At 46.1% G+C, this 22,265-nt stretch overlaps 1 protein-coding gene across 1 annotated transcript; it reads left to right on the plus strand.

The window, feature by feature from the left end:
• The first annotated feature begins 14,746 nt into the window (after positions 1 to 14,746).
• On the plus strand, positions 14,747 to 20,302 carry LOC135825142 (uncharacterized). The gene is made up of 2 exons (XM_065337874.1): positions 14,747 to 17,622; positions 19,548 to 20,302. The coding sequence occupies exons 1-2, from the start codon at positions 14,798 to 14,800 to the stop codon at positions 19,777 to 19,779; spliced, it is 3,057 nt and encodes a 1,018-aa protein (XP_065193946.1). The 5' UTR covers positions 14,747 to 14,797; the 3' UTR covers positions 19,780 to 20,302.
• Positions 20,303 to 22,265: the final 1,963 nt, after the last annotated feature.

Here is a 22,265-nt window from a genome sequence, read left to right on the forward strand (position 1 = left end):
CCACTTTTGGAGAGATTGTATGCACCATGAGCGCTATGATAGCAACACTTAGCTGGCTAAGGCAGAGTGAGTCCACCTGGACGTCTGTACAGAGACGATAAAAACCTGGAGGCAGGGATCCATGGCCGAATATTACTTGAATATTTGGAGATTTCATTTGGATAAAATTTGCAGCGTCAACGACCTTTGCGTAGTGATGGTGAGTGATCGTGATATTCACTCTACTTTGTACAGTAATATGCTGGACACATGTACATGTACATGTATCCAGCAGTGATCTTGCTGGTAAAACAGGCCGTTACCACGCAAAAAAAGAAGACACACAATAAAAACCGTCAATGCCAGATTCAGGCAGAGTGGTGTACATGAAGGCACACAATTTAAACCTTGGCGAAGTGCGTTGTTACGACAGAATTGGCCCGTACCTGTCCCGTACCTGTCCCGTGCCATCAAAGACGGCTGGCCACAATGCATATTCAAATAGGGCTTTCAAATGCAAGATCATAACGTGAAGCAACTTGGAAGAATTAGTATGTATGCGAAATGTGTCGGGGGATGCATGCAGGGCGATAGTGCGGGTTCGAATCCCAGGTTATGTCTTAAAAAAAAGGAAACATTTATATGAATTTATAACATCCGTATGCTTTGTTTGTCTAGGTCATCAAGGCAAAGAAGCATAGCGTAGGGCCATGAGCTTCCAAGCTCTCTCGTTTCAATAGCACGCTGGTTTTGTGGACAACTAGAGAGGAAAAAACGTACACCGTGATACCTAGTGTTGCGATTGTTCACTCTCTTGGAGCTCGAAGATAGAGACAACCGAGGACGTTCTAGGTGTTCAGATAATTATGTATGGATTTCAGCAATGTGACTAGAGCTGATAACAATCTCATATCAATATCAATATCGTATTTCGCGCCTTTGCTGTTTGCGTTATGCAGAGCTCACTGACTTGTCAGTTTGAGCACTCTGGCAAGGTACGTGCGGGCCTGGTTTAAATCTGGCTTTGGAAACTATCTTTTTCATTGCTATCAGGTTCGGCTTCATTTTCTCTGTGCTGCGCTCATGAGTCCACAAAGGATGTAACAGTTCTGTCCGCAGATTGAGAGAAAGTGGAAATGAGAAACGTGAGACGAAGATGAAAGCGCCGTGCCTGGATATAAGGCGATGACACTGCAAAATAATATTGATTATGATAATGATATGATATTGTTGTGGTATTGATATCAGCTCTAGTTAAATTGCTGAAATAATTCATACATATGTATTTCCTGAGCACCTAAGATCGTTCCCGGCTGTCTCTATCTTCGAGCCCCAAGAGAATGAGCAATCTCAACACTATTTATTACCGGGTACGTGTTTCTTCTCTCTTTTCCCCAAAGCCAGCATGCTATTGAAATAGAAACACTTGCCGGGTGGGAAGGAAGGAAGGAGCTACCACCTCCAAGGGAAAGTGAGATGGTGGAAGTGCCTGTGGGGCATAGCAATACTAGTACAGCAAGCGTCGCCCACCGTACATGTACATTATATGATCCATGGCATCACTGCTGGATACATGTACATGTATGTGCACCAGACCAGCAGATTACTATACAATGCAGACACAAAAGCACACAATGAAAACCTTGGCCACTTCCGTTGTAACAACGGACTTCGCCAAGGTTTTCTTCGTGCCTTCGTGTACGCCGCTCTGCCTGAATCTGGCATTGAAGGTTTTCATTGTGTGCCTTTGTGTACACCGCTCTGCCTGAATCAGGTATTGAAGATTTTCATTGTGTGACTTCGTGTACGCCGCTCTGCCTCAATCAGGTATTGAAGATTTACATTGTGTGCCTCCGTGTACGCCGCTCTGCCTGAATCAGGTATTGAAGGTTTTCATTGTGTGCCTTCGTGTACGCCGCTCTGCCTGAATCAGGCATTGAGAATTTTCATTGTGTGTCTTCGTGTACACCGCTCTGCCTGAATCAGGCATTGAAGGTTTTCATTGTGTGTCTTCGTGTACACCGCTCTGCCTGAATCAGGTATTGAGCACTTTCGCAGAACCTAAGCATACTGCCTCTATACAATGCAGAGGTATCATGACACATACCAGAAACAGGACCAAATAATTCTGTCAATTTATTATTTTCCTGCAGGCTTTATCCACCAAGCGTTAGTCTGCGACGATTCCATGCGTTCTCGGTTTGTTCTCTACACGTACAGATGTCCAGGTGGACTCACTCTGCCTCTGTGGTGAAGCCAAGTGTGACCGTTGCCTGGGGCATGAGGGTACAGTAGCAATGAAATTGACGTCATTCATAATAATTATAACGTTGATGTGCCTCTGGCGGAAAGGCGAGTTGCACGTTTTTTAAACTCTTTTCATGAAGTCATTTGATTCCTGTGAGCGGTCTTATGCAACGTATACAATTTCATGTACGTCTGCACTGCTCCCACAAGTTTTTGGACGGACAACTCCCGACACATCAACATCTCCTGGCACAACAAAAGGCACATTAGTTAATTAAAATTCATACTATTATTACAAAAATATTTGGATGAGACCTGACCGGTTTCTGCACATAGAGTGCTTCATCAGAGGAATGAAAAATGTTGTCTCTGACTATAGCTTATATACACAGCAAAAGAAATCAACAGATGCAGTAAAAGATGCGATAGATGCAATGCAGTTGCAATCATAGGGGTGACTGGCAACAAATGCAGTAAAGGTGCAATAGGTGCAATGCAGTTGCAACCATAGAGGTGTCTACCAGAAATTTCTGGCACCAACCAAAAATACAAGTTTTAGCTTTTAACCTTACCTGCAGTTCACACACCCTTCCTGGATTATACAACTTAACCCCGCGGTTTATGAACTCTACAGTATAACTCTATAGCAGCATTGCGCTTTTTTCGCTCTCAACAGCATTTGTTGCTAGACACCTCTATGGTTGCAACTGCATTGCACCTATTGCACCTTTACTGCATTTGTTGCCAGTCACCCCTATGATTGCAACTGCATTGCATCTATCGCATCTTTTACTGCATCTGTTGATTTCTTTTGCTGTGTATATAAGCTATAGTCAGAGACAACATTTTTCATTCCTCTGATGAAGCACTCTATGTGCAGAAACCGGTCAGGTCTCATCCAAATATTTTTGTAATAATAGTATGAATTTTAATTAACTAATGTGCCTTTTGTTGTGCCAGGAGATGTTGATGTGTCGGGAGTTGTCCGTCCAAAAAACCTGCGCGAAGCCAAGGAGACGGCAAAGAAGAAGCTGAAGAACAACGAAACCAAAGCTGCAGCCGACGTGTCCGCCGAGCCAATACGTGCCGAAGAGATTGGCACGATTGTACAGCGAGAGGTAAAACGACAAGTAAGCCAACTCACCCAGAAATCGTCGTCAGCATCTTCAATCCGATCCGGCAGAGTACAGCAGCAGAAATCCCAGAAGCATCCAGCAACGGCAAAGTCGAAGAGATCACAAAGTGCACCCCGTTCATCTAAAAATTCAAAAAACGGGGGACAGGCGAGGCACGAAGTCAAGAAGAAGCAAAATACAGCAACTGTCCGAAAGCATCCGACAAAACGCTAGGCGACCTCCGCCTTCGCTTCATCTGGAACCTGAACCTTCTTGACTACGCTCTCTTTGTAACTAATTCTGGATTTCACAACTGTTCTAAATTTTCCTTCTCCCCTGCTGAGTGCCAGGTTTTAGGCTATGGCTCACACTTCCGCCCAACTTGCAAGCTGCCTTCCACGAACCAGTTAGCCAAGGACTTCGCTCAGTTCGAGCGTAATGTCCGATGGGCTGAAGTATTCAGCAACGCCCCCCGCCGCTACAACGACGGGTTCATCCGTGGTTTCCATCTGAAATCAACTAGACAACCACCACATGTCTCGATCGCCACGGAAACGGCACTCCTAGAGTTCAAGACGGAACTTTCGGCCGGCACGAATGCTGCACGCTGTCTGCACCGACCACCGAATCTGTCTCCAGGTGAGCAACACGCACTCTGCAGCCTGAACTCTAGGACCGATATCATAATAGCTAGTGCTGATAAGAATCTGGGTACAGTTGTGCTAAACACTGAAGACTATGTTTCTGAAGGTTATAGACAACTATCTGATGCAAAGTACTATAGACTCATTCCTACGCCAGCAGTTTCATCTGTGAGTTTTGACAACATAGTACCTGAGCTACATTTCCTGAAACCCATTCTTATTGATATTATCGAGAAACACGATTCAGTTTTATCATCTAATGATAAAATAGCGCTGCTTGCAAACTTCCCTTTTAAACCTGCAAAGTTTTATCTACTACCGAAGATACACAAGGACCCTAGTCCCAACGGTATTATAAAGGGAAGGCCTATTGTTTCATGCATAGGCTATTGTACAACGCCTGCTTCACGCTTAGTAGACCACTACCTTTGTAGAGCCTTTGCACAGACAGAAGCAAGCACAGTTCTTCAGGACACGCATAGTCTAACAAACATCCTTGCTAAACGTGATTTCCCTGAAGACGCCATGATAGTCACAGCTGACGTTGTTAGCCTGTACACAAACATGCATTGGTCAGACACCATTTCAGCCATTAACGATTTCCTGGTAGAGGTAGAACACCCGCTTTGTTCACTGGTTGTGGACCTTGTAGAATTTGTTCTTGAGAACAATTACTTCGAGTTTGATTGTAAGCTATTTCATCAGTAGTTCGGAATGGCAATGGGTACTCCCATGGCTGTCAATATTGCTAACATTTTTCTATTCATGCACGAAAGAAAAGCTTTGCAATCGTTTCGCTCGTCCGTGTACTATTTCGGACGTTTTATTGACGACTTATGTCTGATCGTTAGTAAAACCTTTGACAAGATACGCTTTAACGCTCTTGTCTACCAAGATCTATGCGATATTGAACTAACTTGGTCTTCTATTTCTTCTACTGCAGTCTTCCTAGACCTAGAAATATTCAAACCTAATGTTCTTGCTCGTAAGTTTTCTTTTAGAACATTCCAAAAGAAACGTAATGCTTACTTATATATCCCATTTAAATCTGACCACCCCCGCTCCAATCTACGCTCATTCATCAATGCGGAGCTGATCAGATACAATCGTACAAACCAGCTGCTCGAAGACATCCTCACCATCCGTGCTGAGTTTTGGACTCGGCTCAGAAGAAGAGGATATCCACCTGACTTTCTTAAACCGATATTTGAAGCGGTAGAAGCAACACCGCAACTCTTCACTCGGAAGAAGTCATCCGCTACTAAAGTACAGAAACATTTAGTGTTCTGCACTACGTACCACCCGCACTTCGTCAAGAATAATTACCGCTCACTTTTGAAGCAGTCATTCTTTGTCGACTCCCAGATTTTCTTTAGAAGAACAAAGCAGCTGTTTTATTAAAATTAATTAATCAATCATACGGCAGAGCATTTAGCTCTGCATTTTGGTTGGTGCCAGAAATTTCTGGCACCAACCAAAAATACAACTTTTAGCTTTTAACCTTACCTGCAGTTCACGCACCCTTCCTGGATTATACAACTTAACCCCGCGGTTTATGAACTCTACAGTATAACTCTATAGCAGCATTGCGCTTTTTTCGCTCTCAACAGCATTTGTTGCTAGACACCTCTATGGTTGCAACTGCATTGCACCTATTGCACCTTTACTGCATTTGTTGCCAGTCACCCCTATGATTGCAACTGCATTGCATCTATCGCATCTTTTACTGCATCTGTTGATTTCTTTTGCTGTGTATATAAGCTATAGTCAGAGACAACATTTTTCATTCCTCTGATGAAGCACTCTATGTGCAGAAACCGGTCAGGTCTCATCCAAATATTTTGGAATAATAGTATGAATTTTAATTAACTAATGTGCCTTTTGTTGTGCCAGGAGATGTTGATGTGTCGGGAGTTGTCCGTCCAAAAACTCCAGATTCCTCTGATGAAGCACTCTATGTGCAGAAACCGGTCAGGTCTCATCCAAATATTTTTGTAATAATAGTATGAATTTTAATTAACTAATGTGCCTTTTGTTGTGCCAGGAGATGTTGATGTGTCGGGAGTCGTCCGTCCAAAAACTACAATGAATGCCTCACGACATGTCGTCAGAAAGAAGAACAATCAAACAAGACGCGCGATGCAATTTAAATTAAGCTATAGTTTTCCGTGGTGCGAAGACGATAATGGATGTACATGCACATTGCTTGATTACACAAGGCAGTTTTGGATGACGCTGTGTGGAAGTATCGCTGGTCCCAGTTGTTAGCAGCCGGGTCTTCTAAGCAGTTACTCGTATGGATCACGCGTTCCTGCTGGAGAAGAGGACAGCGTGCACCATGCAAGGTGTTCAGGTTTTTCTCCATTTTTCCAATGCAACTCCTTGCTAACAGATTGGGTATAAAAGTAAAAGTCGAGTTCGCACGTTTAGTTCGCGTTACAACCGACTATACTTTTCTGTTGAGAAAAACAAACAACTTTGAAAGTTTCGCTGGGTAAAAAGACGCCACATATCGCAGAACAGGCGCAGAAGGGCTAGCTTGGACGTGTCAACCCTCTTGCCATCTTGATTATGTGTACCTCCGCGTGCAGAACTGTCTGTGCCCTGGTTTTAGACGTATTCGCGTTAGTTCTTCTGGTAACTGATGGTGTTGCTCTAACCGTCCATGACACAGCGACAGACGACAGCTTTGGTCGGCTCCCAGCTCCACTTGAATTCCACAATGTTTACCAGTATCCAAGACTGATTTACCGTAGATTACCGAGCCATGCCTTTGTCCGTTCCACGCCAGCCAGCACTCTTCTTCTCCAGTCCACTCGCTACGGTGTGGCTGAGCATATTGTGAGGCTGATGCCTCAGGGGGAAAAAGGCTCACTTAAGGAACACACAGACACCCTTGCTGCAATGGACGTGTCTTATCTTGGTTTGAGATCATGGAGACACCTGGCGGAGTTGACGTACAAGGACCTTGGCTCGCTTTGTCGACGGACTTCGTATTTTACGCCCGCTCTTGCCGCATCACCTGACAGAAGAGACCTGATCATTTACGACTTCGGACCCTGGCCAGAATGCGATATGATGTTCGTGTGGAGAGATATGCGACTGCGAAGAGTGAATACACCAAAGGTGAGTGCGGGCAGTACAAGATATCTTCAGTCAATTGTGACCTTGAGAGATGACGAAGAGCACGCCAATCCGTATCGTGTGTTTTCTTACGGTGGCCTTTTGTGCATTAAAGATCTACCGACATTGATCGAACTTCCTCAACTGGACAAATATTGCACGATTTCCTCCAGCCTGCGATACATGCACATTCTAAGTAAGACGGGAGACCATAATACAAGGCACTCAATGGCGAGAGGTAAGAGAGGTTCATTTGCCCTTTCGCCCTCGTCCTCTTCTTTTCCCATCCTTACTTGCAGTCAACCACACCATTATTGCCTACGGTGGAGTGCCAGCCTATCACGTACCCAATCCCAGAATGAACAAACCTGCAGATATGAATAGCTACTGCACGTTTTGGATCTTCAATGTTCAAAAGCGTGCTTGGACGTCTCGTAACAACAACGCCACGGATATATGTCGCCTTTCCGGACATGTCCGCTCGTTGTTTCCAGTCTCTGTTACAGCAAAAAAACATGCAAAAAAGCATGCAGTAGCAAACAGACCGCGCGCAGTCTTGTTTGCGAACGAATCGAAGATTCTCCTGCACTTTTCTGTACGCAATGTTCTGCGTGTGGTTGAGGTATGCAGTGTGCCACAGGACCATAATAACATTATTATTATTTTCTCCATTTAGCACAATATCCTGTCGACGAATACAGACCCAGGAATCCAAGTTGACATCTAAAGTGATGAATTATAACCGGTTTGGATCTCCTTATCACTCAGTTGGTGGAGGAGTCGGTGCTTTCTTTGGGACAGCAGAGCGGGAGTTGACCTTACGGCCGGCAGCACCCTTGTCCACTTGCCCCAGCTTGACTGAGAACACTGAGCGCGTGTGCAATCAGTTCGTCGAGGAGATGATATACGATGCCTTCAGGCCAGCCTACCGTCTACCTGGTGGGTTGGGCTGTGTATGGAGTGGTGTTGTTGTACAAACCATACTGGGAAAGGAGAGAGCGATATTCTTGCCCGGTTCTGGATGCTTCTGGTGAAATAAAAAAAGCCATACGTCACAATGTCTACTGGATCCTTGATACGACAACGAATGCGTTTGAGACTAGAACGATGGCAAAGTGTACAGAACATCACATCCGTGATCTCACTGGATCAACTGCTACACAACTTACTCCTGGTGTGGTATTCTTGTTAGGTACGGGATACATTGATAGTCCTCTGCATCCCCGCACAATCATGTGGTGTATTAATATACTGAACTTCACCTGTATGGAATTTACTAACGCTGGCACAGTTCAACCGTCGACATGATACAACCACATGGCGGTACGACTCGATGACAGACATCTTCTGGTCTACGAGGGAAAGGATGATGATACATCAGAATGGGGGGATGACGACACATCAGAAGATCTCTCTGACATCTGGGTACTCACATTAGACAGTATAGGCCAGTGTAAAGCAACGTGGAAGATTCTCAAACCTACCAATCTCTTTGGCGCAGGAATGCCACGTCTTCGTAATCCGCGAGCAACACAGATCGATCATACTCTTTTCGTATTCGGTGACACATTAGCATGTACTGACTACATAGTGGCACTGGATATCTCCCATTTCTTAGACAACGGTACAATTCACATCAACCAAGTCTCCGTTAGGCCATGTATGCCTGCGATGAAAGACTTCGCTAGTGTCCAGTACAACAAGAATGGCATACTATTACTCGGTGGTTTGACTGGCTTCTTTTTAAAACCACGCATGACTTCACAGCTTATCCTTCTGAATACTTCCAACCTACAAGCGCAGGCCAGGGTGGTGCCCTTTTTCAGCCATAGAAATGTAATCAAAAGATTTAAACATCCTGATATCGTGACAGGGCAGCGTATCTATGTATTCTCGGCAGGGCTACCCACCAGAGATCGTGGAAAGTATCTAACTATTGAGACCAAGCTCTGTCCGTTGGGGTACGAGCTGCATGAGGATAAGACATGTCAACCCTGTCCGCATGGTTTCTTTTCTTCAACTCTACATGACAGATGTAAACCGTGTCCCAATTTCACAACAACAGAAACAGAAGGATCGAGTGCCTGCGTTGCAATATCCCCATGCCATTCCCTGTATTGCCATCAGCACGGGATGTGCATCGTGACCGACTTCGCCGCCAGCTGCCTTTGCTACTTTGGTTACGTGTCGTATGACAACTGTAGACTACCACTGGTGAGCTTGGTCATTGCATCCGCTATTCTGCTCCTCGTCTCCTTCATTGCTCTTGCTCTACGCAAATACAACACGAGAAGCCAGCAACTCAAGCGCAAGGAGAGAGAGCTGCAGGACAAACACAAGAGTATGCGACTGTATCAGAAGAAGCTAGACCAGATCAACATCGGAGCAAGAATACGCTGGTCATCGCTGAACCTCACCAAGAAACTGGCCAGGGGAGCATTCTCGCTAGTGTGGCAAGCCGAGTTCAGCGACATGTTAGTAGCTGTGAAAGTACTCCCCAAATATACTGGTAGAAATACCTCGCACACAGACCAGTTCGTCCAGGAAGCTGAAGTCCTGCGTTCAATTCGTCACCCCAACATCGTCATCTTCTTGGGAGCTGGAACAAATCATTCCAGCAAAAGACCGTTTATCGTGATGGAGTACTTGCGGCGAGGTTCTCTCCACAATGTGCTCCACGATGGCGGGAACGTGTTCACACACCACGATCATCTTAGATTTGCCCTGGATACAGCCCGAGGTATGACATACCTGCACGAATCCAACCCACCACGTCTGCACCGAGACCTGAAATCTCCCAACCTTCTAGTCAAGTGGGTGGTGAAAATCGGCGATCTTGGCAACTCGCGATTTATGGCCATTCTGGATGAGGAGAAGGCAACAGGAGCGAACAGCACCAGTGCTAGTGCCGCTCAAACTGCCGTGACGCAGTCATCAAACACGACCGCGGACGCGGAGTCCATAGGCGAAAGCCCCAAGGAAAATGTACTTATCGAGACTCCTTTTAGTACTTGACAGACGTGATTCCAAGAGCTCGCTTGCACTATCAGGATACCAGGAGACCAGTCTGTCAACGCCTCTACTCACGGATGTCTCCACAAACCATGGGGAGACGTATCAGCGCTATTCAGCATCAGTGACGACTCGCGGAGTGGGGACTCTGCGCTGGAAATCACCGGAGTCAGTACGTGGCGAGCATTACAATGAGAAAGCCGATATCTACAGGTGAGTGTGAAATTGGTGAAACGTGTAATTTTATAATCACTCCTAGAAACCACGGTCACATTCTCGCAGTGTATTGTGCAGCACAGCTGCTTTCTCCCGAAACGAGTAACACCATCTACTCTCCGCAAAAGTACTTTTCGCCGTTTTGCTTCTATATCGGGAGTAATGGCTGTTAGTACAATCCCTTCGCACAAATCATATCCCCAAATCATTTCGCCAGGAGCTTAACAATTCCATTAATCTTGGGCACCCTGTAAGAAGACCTTAGGGTCTGTTGGGAATTCCCTAGTAAAATAATAAAATACATTACAATACAAAAGTACAATAGTTGAATACCGACATTGTACTTGCGTGGACATTGAAATCTGATAGAATGACCGGGGCCAGCGCCCTTACTACATTACACTGCGCTGCACTACTCTTGCACTACTTTTGCACTACTCTTGCACTACCCCTGTACTCCTGTGCTCACAATCGACTCCCTATCTACTAGTAAACAGCATTATCATGATTACTCATAAAACTTACCATCGTAAAGAACCCTCCCACGATCGTGTAGTTCTGAACAACCATGTACTCGTACCCTTTCTTGATCTAGGATACAACAAATATTAGTGTAGTCTACTCTCAGATTCATGCATTTTGCCAAATGTTATTTTTTGTCGGTAAACGCCGTCCCATTCCTGTAAGTGTTAGTTTTCTCTTTGTGAAGTGCACTCTCGTGCCATGGTGACCACAGTTCAAAAGATAATGAAGAAACGGTGGCGACCCTTTAGCTTTGGAATGTAACATGATTAGATGACTGAGAGCAAATGTACAGGTACAAGACCAGGTGGTGAAGGTCAAAATTTCTTCCCATTGCATTCTATTCCCTTTTTCCCAGGCATGTCTTTATAGGGTCGTAGCATCTGGATTTCATTTGGTCTCGTCAAATTGGATACTGGAGCAGAAATGAACATTGTTGACAAAAAAACATTTTGCATGAATTTTGTAGGTCAACTTTTTTCGAAAGAAGATCCAGCCATGGCCTACCCGGCCGGACCGGGTGCTACGGCACTGCCTTATTTGTCATGTACACGTGTAGTTGATCGTTTGCCTGTATGGTTTTTTCTCTTGTCATCATTGTCACAGCTATGGGGTTGTCCTTTGGGAGATCTTCACCAGGCAAACGCCGTACGGACATCTGAAGCGCGAGACGGACGTGGAGAAGGCAATAGAGAATGGTCACCAGCTGCCTATTCCACCGGGTATGCCCTATGACTATCGTCATCTGGTCGAGGCCTGCTTGAGACCAGAAGCGGCCAACCGTCCATGCTTCAGTGATATCCTCCATGATCTGGAAGTTCAACAAGTGAATGCTTGATAATATTATTCTGATCTCTCAGTTCCTGCAACACGCCTTCTCTCGAGCTGGGCTGTTTTCGGTTAACCCGAACCCCGATTACCGGAAGGTGTGAGCATGTACATGTACAGGTACATGTATGCATGTGTGGTGCATGTGCTATGCATCTGGTGTGAATAAAGTTGGAAAGAGACTTACCACGCATCATCAGGGTGATTTTGATCTTCTGTGAACGTCTTCAGCTCTCGCCCAACTTGATATGATGATCTCATGACCTGGCTTGATGGAACTTGCACAACCACTACTCTGTTGTAAACCAGTCTCAGCAACGAACCACCACATGGTTTTTATTGTATTGTATTATCGCCTGTCGAGGGGGATCCCTGTTTTCGCTTGAGTGATGAGATGCGTGTGGTATGGGAAATCTGGTAAGAGATGGAGGACGAAAAAGAATAGACAAGCAGAAGAGTAATTATAGCATCAAGGTCAAGTCACTGCAAGAGTGTCGATGCTGTAGAGTGCTCTTACGAAAATGCTTCTTAAATAATAATTCGGAGAGAGTTTACGGTTTTACGAAAATCTTCTAAAATCTTCTTATATTCGGAGAGAGTTTACCGTTTTACAACATTTCCCAAGGCCGTACATAAGGTAGCAATGCAATTGATTGCTGTGTCTCTAGCGGAATAGGGCTTGAAAGTGCTACGTCACAGCATAGCAACAATTTCAAAAATTCAAAAACTGGATCCACTTGGATACAGTTTTTGTATGGATTCAAGCACATTTCAAGCGGTCTTACTCACAGCAAGGTGATGTAGCCAATGAAACTGGCTGATTTGGCTACTGGGTACGGGGTGACAACTGGTGGCGAAGTAAAAGTCACGCCTGCATGCGACATGAGTGGGTTGCTATGCACCCACATACTGAGGCAATAGCAAAGTCACACCTTAGTGGATCCAAAATAGAAATCTGATGTTATTATTATTATTATAGACAACACCTCATGGCATGAGAAGAAAATCAGCCAGTACGGGAGATGTGGGTGTTAACCAACCATGGTGAATAAAAGAAGAAAAGTAATGGTCAAGACGGAGAAGCATGGGAGGGACAGGTGATGGTGAATCTAGTGAGCAGATTTAAATGCGTCCAGGGTACTGGCATTGCGCGTAGTAGCGGGCAGCGCAAGCCAAGCAGAGTAAGCAACAAAGAGTGGAGAGCGTACAAGGGAGGACGTTTTAGCCAAGGGGAGGGCAACAGAGCATCTTGTCTGGGAGCCATCTGTGATTCGGAACCAGTTATACACGTTAAGATGAGGAGGATGTAGAGCTAGTTTAAATTTGTGAGCAAAAGTGCAAATTAATTTTTGACGGTGGGTCGACAGTGGGCAAGCATTTGCAAGGACATACAGGGAAGCAGAAGAGTAGAGAGGGGGTAGACTAAACAGGATACGAAGAAGTTTTCTATGGTGGATTTCGAGACGCTCAGCGAGAACCGAGGACAAGCCACACCAGCTAACAGCAGCGTACATGAAAAGAGGCAGGATGTACAGTTTGTAAAACAAAATTTTACATATGTCAACTTAGTACTCCCTGGCCGTTTTTGACGCCATCACGTTGAAGCCCTATTGCGACGTGCACGTTTTCCTGAAGTACATACTTTATTCCCCACAGCAGTCTTATCCAATGTGTACGTGTGTCAGGTGCCTCTCCACTACTGTCAGAAAGTGGCCGCCTGCTATGACAGGATACAGAACAACCAAACAAGACGAGTCGTGTACATGATTTTATTTTAATTTTTTAATTAACCTATCGATTTCCGTGATCCCCAGACGATATTATCTGTGCAAAGGCGTTTCTTGAAAACACAAGGGATGACGATATGTGGAAGTACCATTGGCCCTAGTTGTGAGCAGCCGCCATGTCTTGTATGCAGTGCCTCATATCGATCCAACGTTCCTTCACGACTACAGGACAGCGTGCACCATGCAAGCTGCTCAGGATTTTTTTCCCTTTCCTATGCAACTACTTGCTAACAGATTGGGTATAGAAGTAAAAGTTCGCACGTCCGCGTTACAACCGGTTGTACAATTGTGCTGAGAAACAAAAAACTAACTACTCAGGACGTTTCTCTGGATCTCCGAAAGACTTTTAAAGTATAAATCGTAGAATATGCGCTGAAAGGCTGCCTTGGACGTATCGAACCCTCTTGACATCTTGATCATGTGTTCCTCCGCACGGAGAACTGTCTGTGTCGTGGTTTTAGATGTGTTCGCATCAGTTCTCCTTCTAACTGGTGGTACTGTAAGCGTCCTTGACACAGTGGCAGACGACAGCCTTAGCCGGCTTGCAGCACCACTTAAATTCCGTGATGTTTACCAATATCCAAAATGGCGTTACTATGGAATGCCGCCATTGCATTTTGTCCGTTCCACCCCATCCAGCACTGTATTTCTACAGTCCACTCGCTACAGTGTGGCTGAGCATATTGTGAGGCTGATAATTCCATGGAGAAAGGGATCACCTGTGGAACGTACAGATACCCTTGTTGCAATGGAGGTTTCTAATCCTGGTCTGAGATCATGGAGGCACCTGGCGGAGTTGACATACCCGGACCTTGGCTCACTGTGTCGACGGTCTTCGTATTTTACGCCCGCTCTTGCCACATCACCTGACAGAAGAGACCTGATCTTTTACGACTTCGGACCCTGGCCAGAATGCGACATGATGTTCGTGTGGAGAGATATGCAACTACGAAGAGTGCATACACCAAAGGTGAGTGCGGGCAGTGCAAGATATCTTCAGTCAATTGTTACCTTGAGAGATGACGAAGAGCACGCCAATACGTATCGGGTGTTTTCTTACGGTGGCCTTGTGTGCATCAAAGATCTACCGACATTGATCAAACTTCCCCAACTGGACAAATATTGCACGATTTCCTCCAGCCTGCGATACATGCACATTCTAAGTAAGACTAGAGATCATATAGAAGGCACCCAATGGCGAGAGCTAGAAGAGGTTTATTCGCCCTTTCGCCCTCGTCCTCTTCTTTTCCCATCCTTACTTGCAGCCAACCACACCATTATTGCGTACGGTGGAGTGCCAGCATATAATGTACACTACCCCAGAATGAACAAACCTCGAGATGTGGATAGCTACTGCACGTTTTGGGTCTTCAATGTCCGAAAGCGCTCTTGGACGTCTCGTCACAACAACGCCACTGACATATGTCGCCTTTCCGGACATGGCCGCCAGTTGTTTCCAGTCTCTGTTACAGCAAAAATGCTGGCACTAGCCAACAGACCGCGCGCAGTCTTGTTTGCGAACGAATCGAAGATTCTCCTGCACTTTTCTGATCGCCACATTCTGCGTGTGGTTGAGGTATGCAGTGTGCCACAGAACCATAATATTATCTCTCCATCTAGCACACTATCCTGTCGACGAATACTGACCCAGCAATCCAAGTTGACGTCTACCGTGAACAACTGGATTGGCTCTCCTTATCACTCAGTTGGTGGTGGAGTCGGTGCATTCTTTGGGACGGTAGAGCAGGTGTGGACCATACGGCCTGCAGCATTCTTGTACACTTGCCCCAGCTTGGCTGAGAACACTGAGCGCGGGTGCAATGATTTCGTCGAGGAGATGATATACGATGCCTTCAGGCCAGCCTACCGTCTACCTGGTGGGTTGAGCTGTGTATGGAGTGGTGTTGTTTTACAAACCATACTGGGAAAAGAGAGAGCTATATTCTTGCCTGGCTCTAGATGCCTCTGGTCAAATGAACAAAAGGCCAGACTTCACAATTTCTACTGGATCCTTGATACGACAACGGATGAGTATGAGACTAGAACGATGGCACAGTGTACAGAACATCACATCCGTGATCTCACTGGATCAACTGCTACACAACTTACTCCTGGTGTGGTATTCTTGTTAGGTACGGGATACATTGATAGTCCTCTGCATCCCCGCACAATCATGTGGTGTATTAATATACTGAACTTCACCTGTATGGAATTCACTAACGCTGGCACAGTTCAACTGTCGACACGATACGGTCATATGGCAGTACGGATCGATGATACACATCTTCTGGTCTACGGGGGGAAGAACAAGACCACATCAGATTATCTCTCTGATCTCTGGGTACTCACATTTGACAGTATAGACCAGTGCAAAGGAACGTGGAAGATTCTGAAACCTACGCATCTCTTGGGCGCAGTGATGCCACGTCTTCGCAACCCGCAAACAACACGCATCAATAATACTCTTTTCGTTTTCGGTGACACATCAGCATGTACTGACTACATAATGGCACTGGATATCTCCCGATACTTAGACAACGGTACAATTCGCATCCACCAAGTCTCCGTACAGCCCTGTCTGTCTAAGAGAGCAGATTTCGCTAGTGTTCAGTACAACAAGAATGGCATATTAGTGTTCGGTGGTTGGACTGCCTACGGTCAACTAGCCACGGTTGCACAGCTCATCCTTCTGAATACTTCCAACCTGCTTTCGCAAGGAAGGGTGATGCCCCTTTTCGACCATACAAATGAAGTCATCATCTTTGATCACCATATGGTAAGAGGGCAACGTCTCTATGTATTCTCGGGACATGCGGTCCCCAGCAAGCCAGAAAAGTATCTAACGATTGAGACCGAGCTCTGTCCGGCGGGGTACGAGCTGCGTGAGGATAAGACGTGTCGACCCTGTCCGCATGGTTTCTTTTCTTCAACTCTACGTGACAGATGCAAACCTTGTCCCAATTTCACAACGACAGAGACAGAAGGATCGAGCGCCTGTATTGCAATATCTCCGTGCCATTCCCAGTACTGCCATCAGCACGGGGTGTGTATCGTGACCGACTTCAGCGCCAGCTGCCATTGCAACTTTGGTTACGTGTCGTATGACAACTGTAGACTACCACTGGTGAGCTTGGCCATTGCATCCGCTATTCTGCTCCTCGTCTCCTTCATTGCTCTTGCTCTTCGCAAATACCACACGAGAAACCAGCAACTCAAGCTCAAGGAGAGAGAGCTGCAGGACAAACACAAGAGTATGCGACTGTATCAGAAGAAGCTAGACCAGATCAACATCGGAGCAAGAATACGCTGGTCATCGCTGAACCTCACCAAGAAACTGGCCAGGGGAGCATTCTCGCAAGTGTGGCTAGCCGAGTTCAGCGACATGTTAGTAGCTGTGAAAGTACTCCCCAAATATACTGGTAGAAATACCTCGCAGACAGACCAGTTCGTCCAGGAAGCTGAGGTCCTGCGTTCAATTCGTCACCCCAACATCGTCATCTTCTTGGGAGCTGGCACAAATAAATTCAGCAAAAGACCGTTTATCGTGATGGAGTACTTGCGGCGAGGTTCTCTCCACAATGTACTCCACGATGGCGGGAACGTGTTCACACACCACGATCATCTGAGATTTGCCCTGGACACAGCCCGAGGCATGACGTACCTGCACGAATCCAACCCGCCACGCCTGCACCGAGACCTGAAATCTCCCAACCTTCTAGTCAGCGACAAGTGGGTGGTGAAAATCGGCGATCTTGGCAACTCGCGATTTATGGCCATTCTGGATGAGGAGAAGGCGACAGGAGCGAACAGCACCAGTACCAGCGCCGCTCAAACTGCCCTGACGCAGTCATCAAACGCGGCGGCGGGCGCGGAGTCCATAGGCGAAAGCCCCAGAGAAAATGTACTTATCGAGCCTCAATGTTCCGGAGCAGTACTTGACAGACGTGATTCCAAGAGCTCGCTTGCACTATCAGGAAGCCAGGAGACCAGTCTGTCAACGCCTCTACTCACCGACGTCTCCACAAACCATGGAGAGACGTATCAGCGCTATTCGGCATCAGTGATGACTCGCGGCGTGGGGACTCTCCGCTGGAAGTCACCGGAGTCAGTACGTGGCGAGCATTACAATGAGAAAGCCGATATCTACAGGTGAGTGTGAAGTTTGTGAAAGATATTTTTATAATCACTCTTAGAAACCACGATCACAGCCACACTGTGTATTGTGCAGCACAGCTGCTTTCTCCCGAAACTGGCAATACCATCTACTCTCAACAAAAGTTTCTTTTTTATCGTTTTGATTCTAAACAGGAAGCAGTACACCGGTCGGAGATATTGAAATCCGGTGGGATGACCGGGGTCAGCGCCTTTAGTAAACTTACTACATTACACTGCTCTACACAACTCGTACACTAGTAGTCACTACCAGGGAGTGGTATTGTACTACTCCCTGGTCACTACCCCTGCACTCACAATCGAGTCACCCTACGTACTACCATGATTACGTATCTAATATTGACTGAGTACGAGGTCAATATAGGAAATAAAAGCCGAGTAAAAGACCGAGGCGAAGCCGAGGTCTTTTACGAGGTTTTTATTTCCTATACTGACCAAGTACGAAGTCAATATTAGATTTATCACGACAAACAGTCCGTATTTCAAATTCCAGAACGATAACCTCATGAATCCCGGTTTTATGATTGCACAACCGTTGCACCACGGTCTACTCATGCAGTGACAATGCTGCACTAGGCACCGTTCAACTGCGCAACCCCTAAGCAGTCAAATATAAGCAGTCAATATAGCCCTAAGGAGTGAAATATGCAGGAATATTAAATTTTGACTGCTTAGATATGGCAAAAATCTATGTGAGTCAATACTAAGGGAGTGATAAACATAATGATAGCTTACCACCGTACAGAACCCTCTCACTATCGTGTAGTTCTCAACAACCATGTACTAGTCTACTGTCAGCTTTCTAATATTCTCCACGGATTAATGTTTGCTATTTTCGCGAGAAGAGCGTAACGCGAATATTAACCATCGTGAAATCTAATTTCAACAGCGTGTGTATGTAGGTGACCCCAGTGCTTGGCAAACTTTTGCCATCGCAAACTTGCTGGTTCTAAGAAATCGGGAAGATTTTGTGACGCGAATATTGTGCGTTTTACAGTGCCCTACACGTTTCTTGATCCACTGTCGTGGACATGGAAATCCAGTCGCACGTCTATCGGTCAGGGCGCTGGTCATGCAGCCGTGGGTAAGCAGTACCCACATGCATTACATGGACATGTTCATGCGCTGCAGCGGGCGCACTGGTCGCATCAGAGCAACATGACTGTGCACGACGTTCTGTACGCGCCTAGGGCGCCGGCCCCAGTCAATCGACTGGATTTTCATGTCTGCTCTCAGCTTCATTTATTTTGTGAAGTGTTTCTTTTGGCGGTAAACGCCTTCCCAGTCCTGTTAGTGCTAGCTTTCTCTGCATTGTAAAGAGCACTCTCGGGTCATGGTGACCACAGTTCAAAAAATATGAAGAAACGGTGGACACTCTTTAGCTTTGAAATGTAACATGATTAGATGACCGAGAGCAAATGTACAGGTACAAGACCAGGTGGTGAAAGTCAGATTTTCTTCCCATTGCATTCTATTCCCTTTTACCCAGGGGTGTGCTTACATGTTCCTAGCTTGGGGATTTCATTTGGTCCCGTCGAATGGGACACGGGAGCGGAAATGAACATTGTTGAAGATTTGGCATGAATTGGGTGGGTAAACGTTTTCGAAGGCAGCTCCAGACATGGCCTAACGGCCCGGACTGGGTGCTACGGCCCTGCCTTACGCAGGGCTGCAGCACCCAGTCCGGGCCATTTTGTCATGTACATCAATAGTTGTGTAGTATGTAGATTGCAGCCTATATCAATCTTATCTTCTGAAAATTGTAGTCAAGTTGCTGTCCGATGATCGGTTAAAACCGTGAAACTCAGAGTTACAGAAGAAACGCTTTTCGTCCCTCTCAAGTGTGTGTGTAGTTGATTGTGTGCCTGTATGTTGTATTTCTCCTGTCATCATTGTCACAGCTATGGCGTTGTGCTTTGGGAGATCTTCACCAGGCAAACGCCATACGGACATCTGAAGCGTGAGACTGACGTGGAGAAGGCAATAGAGAATGGTCACCAGCTGCCTATTCCACCGGCTATGCCCTATGACTATCGTCATCTGGTCGAGGCCTGCTTGAGACCAAAAGCGGGCAACCGTCCGTGTTTCAGTGATATCCTCCATGATCTGGAAGTTCAACAAGTGAATGCTTGACCATGGTATCTCTCAGTACAGCGCAGTGCGTAACACTGCCCCTGCACTAAGTCACAAAGAAATGTTGCATGCCCTTTCTGGCTGGTGCAGCTCGTCTGCCCGTGACTGGGTTCGCGACTTTATATCTGGTCGATTCCCGCGTGTCCGTGTCGTCGAGACGGTTTCAATGCCTTCTCCCTCATCTGCCACAGTTCCCCAGGGTTCACAGTCATATTACTCCACTTTTATCTAGCATGAGCATAGATTCCCTCGTCAGTGTACCCTATATTGGTGGAATGACTCTATTTGCTGACGATTCCAATCTTCTCTGCTGCTCCGTGCCTGACGCGTCCAGATCGATACACACTGCATCCCTCCAATCTGATCTGGCCCGCTGTCTGCCCTGGTCTAGTGACATCTCGGCTGTACCCCCACTATGTGTTATCACCTTTGCCCCAACCACAGCTAATTCTGGGACCTTTTGCATGAACAGCGATAGTCTCCCTACCTACCATTATATCCGTGTCCTATTATCATCCACTTTGAATTTTCTGATCATATTGTTGCCTTTTCAATTTCGTTCTCGTGTTTTTCTCCTTCGAAATATGTTGCATTTCCTCCCACTTTCCACTATCAGTGTCACAAGTTTATACAAGTGTTATGTCCGACCCCTCCTGGAGAATGCCATGCCGGTTTGGACGTACTCGATGAGTAGAAGTTTTGCTTCCATACTCGATCAACTTCAAGCCACGGCCGCTGGGTCAAACTTGTCCTGCGTTTTAAAAGTCCATAAATCGCTGCACTCTCTTCTGCAAATCCTCCTACTTGTACTCTCAATTTGTACACTCCTTTGAAAGCTATGATGTCAATAGGTGTGGCCGGCCAAGCTACATGTAGCCTTTCTGCGCCTGTTACTACAATTATGGCCTCCTTATACCCAGAGAAACGTCCTATCAGAGTTGTTTGTGTTTCTCAACACAATTATTGTACAACCGGTTGTAACGCGAACGTGCGAACTTTATTTTTGCTTTTATACCAAATCTGTTAGCAAGTACAGTGCACAGGAAAAAGGGAGAAAATCCTGAGCAGCTTGTATTGTGCACGCTGTCTTCTACTCTGCAATGACCGTTGTATCGATATGAGGTATTACAAACAAGACACAACGACTGCTCACAACTAGGGCCAGCGATACGTACACACAGCGTCATCTAAACCTCCATTGTGTATTCAAACAACGCGTATGTACATGCATCTGTACGTGTGTATCGTCTTCGCATCACGGAAAATGATAGCTTTAATGTAACATTGCGCGTCTGGTTACAACCTTTGTTGTTCTTCCTGACGTGCTGTCAGGAGGCGACCACCTTTGGAGAGATTGTATGCACCATGAGCGCTATGATAACAACACTCAGCTGGCTAGGTCTGTGTGATGAACGCTATGATAGCAGCACTTACCTGGCTAGGCATGTGTGGAGCCCTAAGCGCCAGGATAGACCTTACGAGATTTCCGGGGCTGTCAAGGAGCGTGGTAATGCCTACTCCAAAGTCGAAAAGCACTGCAACCTCTGCATAGCCCAGGAGTACCACTTCCTTGCATCAGACTGCAGAATCTCCCTCAACAAGTGCACGGAGATTGTGTCGAAGTATCGCCATGCTGCGAAGTTCCTGCTTGGCAAGTACAAAGGTGTGACCTACATCACTCTTGCTAGGCCCGCTAAATCCATGTATGAAATTCCTCACTCTTCCTTACACACATCGCTGCCTCTGTGACACTACTGCATTTAATCGGATCTTGGCTGTACATCCAGTATTTGTATTGGATTGTATTTTATTATTTTACTTGGGCATTCCCAACAGACTCTAAAGTCTTCTTACAGGGTGCCCAAGATGAATGAAATTGTTAAGGGGCTGGCGAAATGAATTGGGGATATGATTTGTGCGAAGGGAAGGTATTGTTGTCTGAGAGGTTGTATATAATTACTGTATTAGACCGCCCTCAGTAAAATTTCAAAACATACGACAGTATTTAGTTCGCTAATCTTCGCTACCGTCGTGTCACGTGGCTTCAGAAGATGTTACGAGAGATAGGAGAGTCTCCAGCCGGCAGCGCATTCCGGATGATCCATCTTCAGGAAGTGGAAAGAGCAAACGGCATGGTCCTTGGTTGAGGTGAATGCTGAACGTTTGATTTCTCCCAACCAATATTTCAGGACTTGGTTCGTCACGATTTTCGCTTGCCATCTAACGTCTCCGCACTCCAGCTTTCCCTTGTCGGTGTCACGTCCCAGTACACAAGGGAGAGGACTACTAATAAACAGTTCACGGCGCTAACAGCGTTGAATACAGCACTTCTTTCACTTCGTGAATACAATAAGACAACTGAAACTGACACAATTCTGCAGTGATCGACCTTTTCTCTCACGGAGCTAACCAGAATGTGCGTCATCACCTGTAGTCGCCATGGAAACGCAATCAGAAAATAGGCGATATGGCAAGTTTGCAATATC

The sequence above is a fragment of the Sycon ciliatum genome, chromosome 9, assembly GCF_964019385.1.
Source record: "Sycon ciliatum chromosome 9, ocSycCili1.1, whole genome shotgun sequence".
NCBI classification, from domain to species: Eukaryota; Metazoa; Porifera; class Calcarea; order Leucosolenida; family Sycettidae; genus Sycon; species Sycon ciliatum.